The sequence below is a fragment of the Urocampus carinirostris genome, chromosome 6 (genome assembly GCF_059441175.1).
Source record: "Urocampus carinirostris isolate Australia breed hairy pipefish chromosome 6, RoL_Ucar_1.0, whole genome shotgun sequence".
Classification (NCBI taxonomy): domain Eukaryota; kingdom Metazoa; phylum Chordata; class Actinopteri; order Syngnathiformes; family Syngnathidae; genus Urocampus; species Urocampus carinirostris.
In genome coordinates, this window is record NC_142354.1 from 46,084,116 (window position 1) to 46,094,978 (window position 10,863).

At 43.3% G+C, this 10,863-nt stretch overlaps 1 protein-coding gene across 1 annotated transcript; it reads left to right on the top strand.

Moving 5' to 3' along the window:
* Window positions 1-409: 409 nt before the first annotated feature.
* On the top strand, window positions 410-10,855 carry ppp4r2b (protein phosphatase 4, regulatory subunit 2b). The gene is made up of 9 exons (XM_088339099.1): window positions 410-548; window positions 2,632-2,713; window positions 2,789-2,959; window positions 3,728-3,821; window positions 4,680-4,717; window positions 4,791-4,865; window positions 4,934-5,080; window positions 7,190-7,470; window positions 8,866-10,855. Exons 1-9 carry the CDS (start codon window positions 515-517, stop codon window positions 9,159-9,161), a joined length of 1,218 nt encoding a protein of 405 aa, XP_088195225.1. The 5' UTR covers window positions 410-514; the 3' UTR covers window positions 9,162-10,855.
* The last annotated feature ends 8 nt before the right edge of the window (window positions 10,856-10,863 follow it).

Consider the following 10,863-nt stretch of genomic DNA (forward strand, 5'->3'; position numbering starts at 1 on the left):
TGAACTGGTTGCCAGCCAATGGCAGGGCACACAGGGACAATTTGGACCGGCCAATGCCCGGAGGAAACCCACACAAGCACGGGGAGAACATGCAAACTCCGCACAGGAAGTCTGGAGCTGGATTTGAACCCACGACAGGTTCCCATGACATGAACTGTGCCGCACAAGCGCTAACCACTGCGCCGCCGTGCTGCCCGAGGATCAAACGTAATGCATTTTAAATGGAGTCTTTTGTAAGCGGTCAAATGTCCTAAAGCGACATACACACAAACATTTGAACGAATAAAACCGACTTGTGTTGTTGGCGAAAATTGTTAGAACACTCTTTTAATTTTTCTGTCTTTTTAAAGATTTGAAAGTCCTTCGACCTGCCGGCGCCATATTGACCCCCCCCCCCCCCCCCCCCCCTGCTAACTTAGCTTAGCTTTTAGCTCCCCTTCGGCTTTGGCAGCTCGCTCGCCGCCAGTCTCGTCGCATCCACCGGACTGACGGAGGGAGGGCACCGGACGGCGCGATGGAAATGGACTCGCTCCAAGAGGCGCTCACAGGTTCGTCCGTCTCATTCGGAACCGCGCGGTTCCTTGGCGGTTTCGCGACGTTCATTTTGCCCAACGCTAAATAGAAAGTTGCCTGTGCTAGGCTAAGCTAGGCTAACGGCTACTCTCGATTAGCCGACGTTCGAAGCCGTTTCCCCCCCGGGAACATGTTTACCGGGGTAAAGCTTCGACTGGAATGTTTGTTTCGGTTTTGCTTCTGGCGGGTCCACTCGAAAAGTTCGACGCCTTAGCCGTTGCCGGCAACGACGCTTGAGCTCAGCTAGCTCGATTAAGATCAAGACAGACAATCAATGGTTCTGGATCTTCTGACCTAATCCAAAGAACTCTAACGTCCTGGCAGTTGATCAAGCAAATTAATGTCTTCCCTCTCGTTATTGGCGATTAATCGCGAGTTAATTAGTCCCAGGCCGGTTTGCGTGTGAAAGACTTTGTTTAATGACCTGCATTTGCATGAAACTTTGTGACTGCTAAGGCTGCAACAAACGACTATTTTAACCCTGGAGAATCCAAGAACCCTTTTCCCCTTTGCTGAGCCGTGGCTTCTCCTGGGGGTTTTAAGTCTACTCTTCACCGAATAAGACACTAATATTAGTTTTCATAAATCTAGCATGAAGTCGATTTACTTATATGGCCAATTTTAATAAACAGAACACTGGGTACTATGAAAATTCAACATACTGTGGGTTTATGCTAAAATGAAATAAGTACCCTGTCTAATACGAATCAAACACATCGCTCACTTAGTAGACATACGTCCATAAATAAACAACTTCATTTTTGGGGGGACAGGCATATTCATATTAAACTTAATCAAGTAAATGTTTTTTATCCCGATAAACCAAAAAGAGGTTGATTTAACAGCAATAGAACTTTAAATGAAACAAAATGACAGTTTGAAATAAAATATTTCAGCATTCCACAGCACACGGGCCAGGATGGAGAACGCTCTGGAACCTGCAGATCTCTTCTTGGTTCTTGGGAGAAAGTCCATGCATGATTTTGTATACTACCAACAGAACCTTCAAATCAGCTGCAGATAGGCGCAGTGGGGGGAAAAAATGACTGCTCTATGAATTCTGTTGCGCATTGTTAATACATACATAATAGTGAAAATATTTTATTTTTAGCTTTTTAAGGACACCTCAAATGACACACCTCAAAGTGGTGCTGTGAATTGATTTTCTAATATTTTCGACAAAAGGTGTACCTTTTTAAAAAGTGTGCCTTGGCTCAAAAAAGGTAGAGAAACTGTCATGATTTGTCAACTGCCCTCATCCGCGCTCAGCCTTTCAGTCCCATCTGCCACTCGTTCCCTAATCAGTCCTCCTCCTATAGTGGAAAGGTTTCAATCCAAGCTTAAAACATACTTCTACTCTATCGCATATGAATAACCTAGATTATATGTCGATAATATGTGTATTATTTGCCCTCATGTCGGTTTTGGGTCAGGGGACGGTGTCATTATAGTCTTTAATAACAGTTTGCAATAGTCTTTGATCTGTGCAGCCCTTTGAGACTCTTTGTGATTAAGGGCCAAACAAATAAACAGGACTTGACTTGACTTAACAACTGATGTTTGTTTTTCAGACTGAATGCATTTCAATTTAAATATGTATGTACGGCTCCGTTTGGCATAACACTTGAACTGTTTTTGTTGTGAAATACACACGAATAAAATGTAAAATGAATGTTATCCAAAACGTATAAGCTTGATTGTTACTTGAATCTTACTAAGGCGTGTCAGGCTGGTTCATTCAACTGTCAGATTTCCTCTTTAACTGATGGTGTGTCGCTGATGTTGTGAATTTCCCTTAGGGGATGAATAAAGTATCTATCTATCTGTCTATCTATCTATCTATCTATCATGTACTGCCACGATACGCAAGGTCTAGCCATATGCATGCACAAATGCTCCCAAACTTATCAGGATTTGGTCCTCGATGTTGACGCCGTTATTTTTGTCTGTTGGAAAAACGTGTTTGGCAACAATGGAATTCAACGTGTACTACTCCTATTATTGATTTTTGTCGACGACGTCAACTCATTGTTCCAACCCTTTTTGCATCTCCTGCAGATTTTGAGAAGAAAAGCAAAAGGGAGTCTTGTCCTGTACTGGAGCAGTTTCTCTGTCATGTGGCGAAAACCGGAGAAACTATGTAAGAGAATCCTTGATTGCATTGCTTGCAATCATTTTATACATTGCTGTCTTAACCGTCACCTTTTTCTTGTAGGGTCCAGTGGTCTCAGTTTAAGACCTACTTTCTTTATAAACTGGAAAAGGTCATGGATGATTTCAGAGCTTCGGCTCCCGAGCCCAGAGGTCCCGCCAATCCCAACGTGGAGTCCGTTCCCTTCGAAGACATGAAGGAAAGAATCCTGAAGATCGTTGAAGGATATAACGGGTACATAGCCGGCCTTTTATTTGGCCTTGCTCAATTTGGATTGTTGGGCAGTGAGCTGGTCTGGAAAAGAATTGTCTTTATCGTCATTGATTACAACATAACGAGCATTGTTTACAACAAGATTTGACGTGGCAGTCCAGAAGAAACCGGTCATAAAAGACTTAGAAGAGTAAAATGAGTAAAACAAGAATAAAAAGGGTACACTAGGGGGTAAAATGTCACAAAGACTTCAAAGAAAATCAAAGCAAAATGAATATTAGGAAAAGCAATATTTCCCTGTTAGTGCTTGTAGTCCTGCCTACATTGTCAGTGCATCAATATAACAATGCAATGAAAAAATTCTAGACAGCTTTTGGGGTAGAACAACGTCATGCTAACTTTTGGTGAAGATGATAAAAATGCTCGTTTTTGTGCTAAAGGCAACAATGTTCAAAGAAGTTTTCAGGAAAAGCCATCACTAGCTTTGGCATTAAAGACGGCGGCAGTTATCGGCACAGAACAAGACGCTGAATATGAGCAAAGTCTGTGGCATGAAAAAGGCTAGTCTAAATTTGCCTGGAAACAGTTGACGGTGTAGAAGAAGATGCGAACCCATCACACAGTGACTATTTTCTGAATGCAAATGGAAGCTTGTGCATAGGTAGCCCATAATAATGGTTAGCTTTAGCATGTGACGCAACACGCCTGGCCATGAAAAGTGCCTTTCTGCTGAAGCACAAAAGGAGCTTGTGCTCAGAAATTTGTCGTGTCCACTTTTCCTTTTCCCAGAATTCCCTTCACCATCCAGCGCCTGTGTGAACTGCTCACAGATCCCAAGAAGAACTACACGGGAACGGATAAATTTCTCCGAGGCGTCGAGAAGGTCGGTCCCGAATGTCCTAATACAAACCGGCGTCGTATGTGGTACATTCTGAACAGTGTGGCTTTTCAATACGGTGCAGTCTATTCTCTTTTTTTCTTTTTTTTCTTGACTGCACAGAGGAAAATGGCGGGCTGTTATTTTTTACAACGCATGCGCTCACAATACAAAACACTACCGTGGCATCAGGAAACATTTATGACCCCCCCCTTCCAGAGAAATGCTTGCATGCTTTTGCCAACGTTATTCATATCATGCATAACTGAAGCAAGACGGGAAGTTTGACGCTACCTTTTCTAGTGTTAATGTACGCATGATATTTCAAAATTGTTACCAATAAACCCTCAATTTGTATGTCCAAAATGAACTGCAGGGGAGTTAGCTATCAAACATCTATCCTTTTTGAGTCATCTGAATCATTGCCCAGTTGCTGAAGTTTCCTTTAATCCTTGAGGAACGTTGACAAGGGAATGCAATTCGATCCTTTACCGCGGGAGACGCCAATGGCGACACAAAGACACGTCGTCGCCTAGAAATATAAAGCTCATATTTGCAGCCTTCATTGCTGTTTTCTTTTGGTGTAGTAGTAACTATGGGTTTTTCTTTGTAATTGCCATCACATGATCCGAAACGGGTAATGCGAATAACAGGGAGGAGGGTGCGTTGGGCTAAAATGGGTGCGAATGAATGGATTTTATATGGCCATTTAGAGCTATGTCTTTAAATCCTGTGCGGCTTGTATAAAGACAAAATTGAGTGGGTTGTTCCGTTTGAGCATGCGGCTTTTAATCGAGTTCTCTCTGTCCGGAATTTATGGTGACTGTTAACTGTTTCCTGACTTTTAAATGAATTTTTCTTCAGAACGTGATGGTGGTGAGCTGCGTCCATCCCACGTCAGAGTAAGATTCTTCTCCTGAACTCAATATCGTGACAATAAACGTGAAAATGACGTTTTTTTTCGCTCGCCCGCAGAAAGAACGGATGCGGAGCTGTCAATCGAGTCAACGGCGTCATGCTGCCCGGCACCACGACCTCCTTCACCGAGAGGTGGGATTCGGGTTTCCGGAATGCCCGGGGACTCCTTACGGATGCTTTTCTTCTTCTTTTTTTGATAGAAAAGTCAACGGGCCGGGAACTCCGCGGCCGCTCCACCGACCAAAGTTATCGCTGGCTAACTCGTTAGCTGCTAACGGTCTTCCCGACAGCACGGAAAGCAAAGAGCCGAAAAGCGAACAGGAGAGCGAGATGGACGTCTCCGGGAGGTACGAGCGCCACACCGGCACTCTGTTATGGAGGAGCCGTTCTGCCTTAGGGTGATGGGAGAAACTATTGGCCCCCGTGTTTTCTTGCAATACAAATATTTCAGATCATCGAAACACTTTTATGATCACACAGGGACAACCCAAGGTGTAAAAGTAAATACTACATCTCAAAAACACAATTGACTCGGTACAATCTGAAGAAATTCCAGCAGGACAAAAAAGTGATTGAAATCTCAGTCCGGATCAGGTCACAAAGCCATTTACTAGGGTGTAGGGCTCCAGCGAACCACTGTCAGAGCCATTATCCACAAATGGAAAAAACTGGGAACTGTGGCAAATCTTCTCAGGAGTGGTCGCCCAACTAAAGATTACTCCAAGAGTGTGACACAACTAATCCATTAGGCAACATAAGAAGCCCCCCAAAAAAGGAACTGCAGGCCTCGCTGGCCTCTGTTAAGGTTCAAGACTCGACTACGAAAGACACTGGCGAAAAATGGCATCCATGGGAGAGTTCCCTGACCAAAACCACAGCTGTTGCAAATGAACACGAAAGTGTTGTCTCACATTTGCCAAAAAGCATCTTGATTATCCTCAAGACTTTTCAAGGTGTGCAGCCTGTTACGTATGGCGTAAAAATGTCACAGCATTTGACCAAAAATCACATGATGCCAACAGTAAAGCATAATGGTGGCAGTCCGATGGTCTGCGGTTGCTTTGCTGTCTCAAGACCTGGACAACTCGCTGTGGTTAACGGAATCAAGAATTCAGGTGAAATCCTGAAGAACGTCCGGCCATCATTTGTCAATCGCTCTTGGATCACGCAGCGGGACAACGATCCAAAACACACCAGCATGTCCACCTCTGGTTCAAAGAAAACAAAATGAAGGTTCCGGAGTAGCCAAGACAAAATCTAAGGTGACCTTAAACAGGCAGTTCATGCTGGAAAACCCTCCAATATGGCAGATTTGAAACCAAGAAGAGTGGGCCAAAATTCCTCCACTGCATTTTGAAAGACTCTATAACGATCATGGTAAACGTTAGGACCAAATAGGTTTTGATTTTTTTTTTCCCTAATAAATGAAAACAACTTTTCAAAAGTGCATATTTTATACCATTGGGTTGTCTTTGTGTGGTATAAAAATTGGTTTTATGATCTAAAACCTTGAGTGATTCATGTGCAAAACACAGAGTATAAAACAAATACAGAAATAAATAGAAACTAAAATACTAAAATCTCTGTGATATACATGACAAAACACACCACAGAAAATAGACGACGAAATTAATAGTGAAAAAAAAGGAGACAAAATACACATTGTCATAAATATCGAATAAAAACAAGACAAAATAAATGAATCCATTACATTTGTCATATCTAGTAAGTATGGATAGATAGATAGATGATAGACACTTTATTCATCCCCGTAGGGAAATTCCCACTTCTAGCTGTATTCTTGTGTTGAAAAATAAAATGATAAAAAAAAAGATATAGAATACAAAAATACCCAATACAACCTGTTGATATAGAGTATTTAAATAGTGCAATGGAAAATACACACTAATAGAAATAGGGTCACACGCAAATGTGGGGGTGGGGTTTAAAGTGGGCTTTTACTCCCCTGGGTGGAGTTAAAGAGCCTTATGGCATGAGGAAGAAGTAATCTCCTCAGTCTGTCGGTGGAACAAGACTGTGACTGTTGTGTGAAAATACTTTACGTACACAGTATACATGTCTACATGAGCAGTTGTCTAACTAGAGATTGCGATTTATTCTATAGATTGAAATTCGATTTATTATGTTTTACAATTCATAAAATACTTGAAGTACAGTAGGCTTTTTCTACTTGACCAGTGTTCTCAGGTTGTGAAAGTTGGATTCAATCTATAACACTCGCTTTATACTGTTTGCTTCTGATTTTTGTTTTATTATATTGTTTCCTGTTTATTTTCATTGTACTTTGGTTGCACAAGTGTAGAATAAAAGATCGTATGAGATTTATTCATGTATTTTGTAGCTATTTCTTTATTCTTACATTTCTTTCTATGGAAGAATTGCTCCTCTGTCGTCAGAAGCGATAAATACACGCGTCTTTTGTTTCCGTTTGTTAGCGATATCTCTGCTTCGAGAGAGAGCCCCGGGAGTTCTCTGAAGAGCAAACACCCGGGCGAGGAGGAGGAGGACATGGAGTCGGAGCAGCTGGAGGTGAAGCGACTCAAGTTTGACAAGGACGAAGACGAGGAGGACCAAGGGGACCGAGAGGAGGAACGCCGAGAGGACGAAGACGAGGAGCCGGACGTGGAAAGCCCTTCGGACGAGGCCAAAGAGGCCGAACCCCGAGAACCGCCAGAGGAAGAAAACGCTTCCCTGGATGCCGGCGTTCAAGACCAAGGTTTGCCTTTTTGCTTATGCTTCTTAGCGTCAATCTTTCCCATATGAAGGCAGATTCTGGCGGTCCGCCAGGACTGAATTGATCCCGAAAAAGTGTCTTGAACTTATATTTTTAAGAAATACCGGAGCCATATCCCTCAAGTGGGAGGTGGCTAGAGTCAAGAACACATTCACGTTTCTGACTCTTTCTGGGAGATTGATACACAGGAGGGGATTCCCAACCCCTCGCTCAACCCAACTGATGTGTTGGGTGTCATTATGTGACCAAATCCCCCAATTCCAACCCTTAATGCCGAACGCCAAGCAAGGAGGCAATCATTACCAATGTTGTAAGTCTTCGGTATGACTCTGCCGAGGCTCAAACCAGCAACCTCCCAGTCTCGGGGCGGGCGCCCTACCCCCAAGGCCACCGAGCTGATTTATTAAGAAATAGAATTATTTAGAGATTATCATGAAAAATCCAAAAGTTTTATTGTTTAACCTTGTATTTTATTATTTTTTTTAATTATAGGATTCTATTTCTAATTCTATTATTAAGAAATAGAATCCTATAATTAAAAAAAAAATACAAGGTTAAACAATAAAACTTTTGGATTTCTCATGATATTCTCTAAAGAATGGCAGACACCATGGGTTGTATTAGCGCTACGTATCTCCGTCGGTCAGCCCCTCACTGGTTGTACAGGTTTTTGTAAGACCACTAGGTAAAACATGACATTGACCACCCTTGCGTTTTCCCCAAGATGAACAATTGTTAACTATTGGCGATCCGAGAAAAACAAGAAAAGTTTAGCACTGAGCGTTCCTGCCCGGTGCCTTGTCATGTGATGCTGCCACCGCACGCAATTAGAAAAACGGGAAAACACTTTGTTGGACGTGGGCCCTCATTGTAGTTTATAAGTTGCATGTTACAATAACCTCCTGTAAACCGTCGGAAGAAGAACCAGCATTTTGTCGTAGCACCAATCGCAAAAGCAGCAGCAGTAGTAGTGAGTTTTAATTCTGTCTTTTGCCAAATCACGGATATGATTATTACATTTAAAACTCATATCATGGATTCAGTCTGTTTACCCGATGATACCTTAAAATAACGCCAGTTATTTTTAGTCTCATTAGAGGAAAAGCAGATTTCATTGTAGGTATCGCTTGATTTTGCTCCAAGAAGGGCACCAGACTTATACCTTTCAATTCAAAATGTACAACATTTTCTTTAGGGTGAGCATTTCCACCCACCAGGGTCTCAAAAATCGTGTTCAAAGAAAAAAATCCCGACTACTGCTTTTTGCAAAAAACGAGAACGTTGTCATTTTCCAACGCTGGGTGTTACGGGGATAATGGAAAAGTGCACCCCGCTCGGAATAAGAAGCGCCACTCTAAATGGGTTGTCTTGTTGCAGAGCCGACGAGCAGCACTCAGGCAGGGGCGTGTCCGGATTCCGACACGGCGGTCGATCAGACGGAGATTGCCTCGCCCGATCGGACGGAGCCTACGTCGCCCCTCCCCCGAAACTGCGACGAGAGCCCCGAAGACCCCGTCAGCAGCAGCAGCAATTGTAGCACGGACGACGGCGCCCGAGCCACGCCGCAAGTCCAGTCGGACGCTCCGTCCCGCGGTAGCGACCGATCCCCTCCGGAGGGCGCCGAGGACGGCGAGCGGGCGGGAAACCGTGACGAACCCATGGAGCAAGACTAGACCGAGAACCCCCGGCCGCACCGGACTCCGGCTTGACTTTGACCGGACCGGACGGGACCCGAGACGCAAAGACCTCGTCCTCTTTTGGACTTCTCCCGGCATTCGTGCGATCAAAGTGACGAGAGATTTTCTTTCCGATAGAGTATCTTGTTGCACTTTTTCTGTTCCTTTTTCTTTTGTCCTGAAAACTACAGTGTGTTCTGAAAAATGGATACCAATTTGACTCTGTTTATCTTCATAGGCTAGGCTGAAGCCATAGAAGCAAGCGATAGCAGCCAGACTTGAATTTGAAGAGAGGAAAAGCTGGTGGAAACGCAGTAGAAGGGCAAAGACATTTAGGAGAGACATTGGACATAAGTTTGAAGCGGATGTTCAGGACATCCATAAGAAGCATTTTGGAAGACTCGAGTGCACCCAAAAGAAATGAGACTGGAAACTTTGCATAGACGTCCAAGTATCTATTCTTGTGTATCACGAAACCCTCATTTTTGACTAAACGTGGGTCTAAAATGTTGTTTCACTTTTTGAATCTAGTCCGGGTTGCCGCAGAATTCTAACCACCGAACAATCTGGTAGAGCTTACATATGAAAAGGCATTGGATTTGATCTCATGATCGCACTATGTCACGGTACTAGAAATGAATGTTTGTAGGTCACATTATCACAAAACATTGGTTGTAACGCGGGTCGCGATGGTGAGAGCGCTTCATTTGAACCTTTGTCCGCTCGTGATGCGGACAACATATGAAAAGGCATTGGCTTTTATCTCACTGTAACATGCGAAATGCACAACGGATTTGACATTTGTTTCTGGTACCGTGACAAAAACGAGTGTGAGGAGATCATGCCTTTTCAAATGTCCGATATACCTGTGGTCGTCGTGTGGTTAGAATTTAGCACTGTGGCCCCGGTTTGATTCCCGTCGCATCCGACCACAAAGTTAGCGCTGAGTAAAGAAGGGTTCACTTTATACACCAGTGATATTTGATGGCTCTTTTTTCAACTCCCTCCCGAACGCTCTTTGCAATTCTACTGAGTTTCTATAATTCAGGTAGAGAAAATTTCCTTTCTCCAAAGTCAAGTCTGGCTAATTTCACTCGTCTCAACAGGTTCAATCCATTACAAAAGAAGAGTATCTTAGAAGTATACTTCTTTTAGGACACCCTGTATGTTCCTCAGCCTTCTTTCAATGGCGCGTTTTGGCTTTCGGCTGGGCTGGGCTGGGTTTTCATTTGAATTTTTAAAAAAAATTCTCTCATTGGGTCGAAGTCGGCCTCGTCGGACCACAGAAGTCGGCTCCGGTGGCAAAGCAGCGCACTCGCCAGCAGGAAACCCGCATAGAATTTCCTATCTCCAATTTCCGTGTGCCAAGATTGAAAATTCGGTTTGCTCGGACGGGATACGTTATTTATAATCATTTCCGTCTCTTTTTCAAGCTTTTGCTTTCATTCTTTCTCTTTGGGTTTTTTTTTTTTTTTTGCGGGCTCTCCGGTTCCGGCAGCGGTAGTCGTCGGCTGCGGTTCTCCGGCAGGTTCCGCAGCCACACTTTTGATATTTAGGATTTGAAACTTCTGTAGATTTTTTTTGTAGATTGTAATACGAGACGTGTTCACTGCCTTGTGGAACCTTATCCAATTATTTCTGTTTATACTCTGAATGCTTTTCAGAAACAGCAATAAATGTTCACATTTTTATGAGGCGT

Excerpts from the sequence above, each read along its gene's own strand:
- ppp4r2b (XM_088339099.1), top strand. The coding sequence starts at position 515 with ATGGAAATGGACTCGCTCCAAGAGGCGCTCACAG. Across the intron at positions 2,714-2,788 it reads GCGAAAACCGGAGAAACTAT|GGTCCAGTGGTCTCAGTTTA; the intron begins GTAAGAGAATCC and ends TTTTTCTTGTAG. Across the intron at positions 7,471-8,865 it reads TGCCGGCGTTCAAGACCAAG|AGCCGACGAGCAGCACTCAG; the intron begins GTTTGCCTTTTT and ends GTCTTGTTGCAG.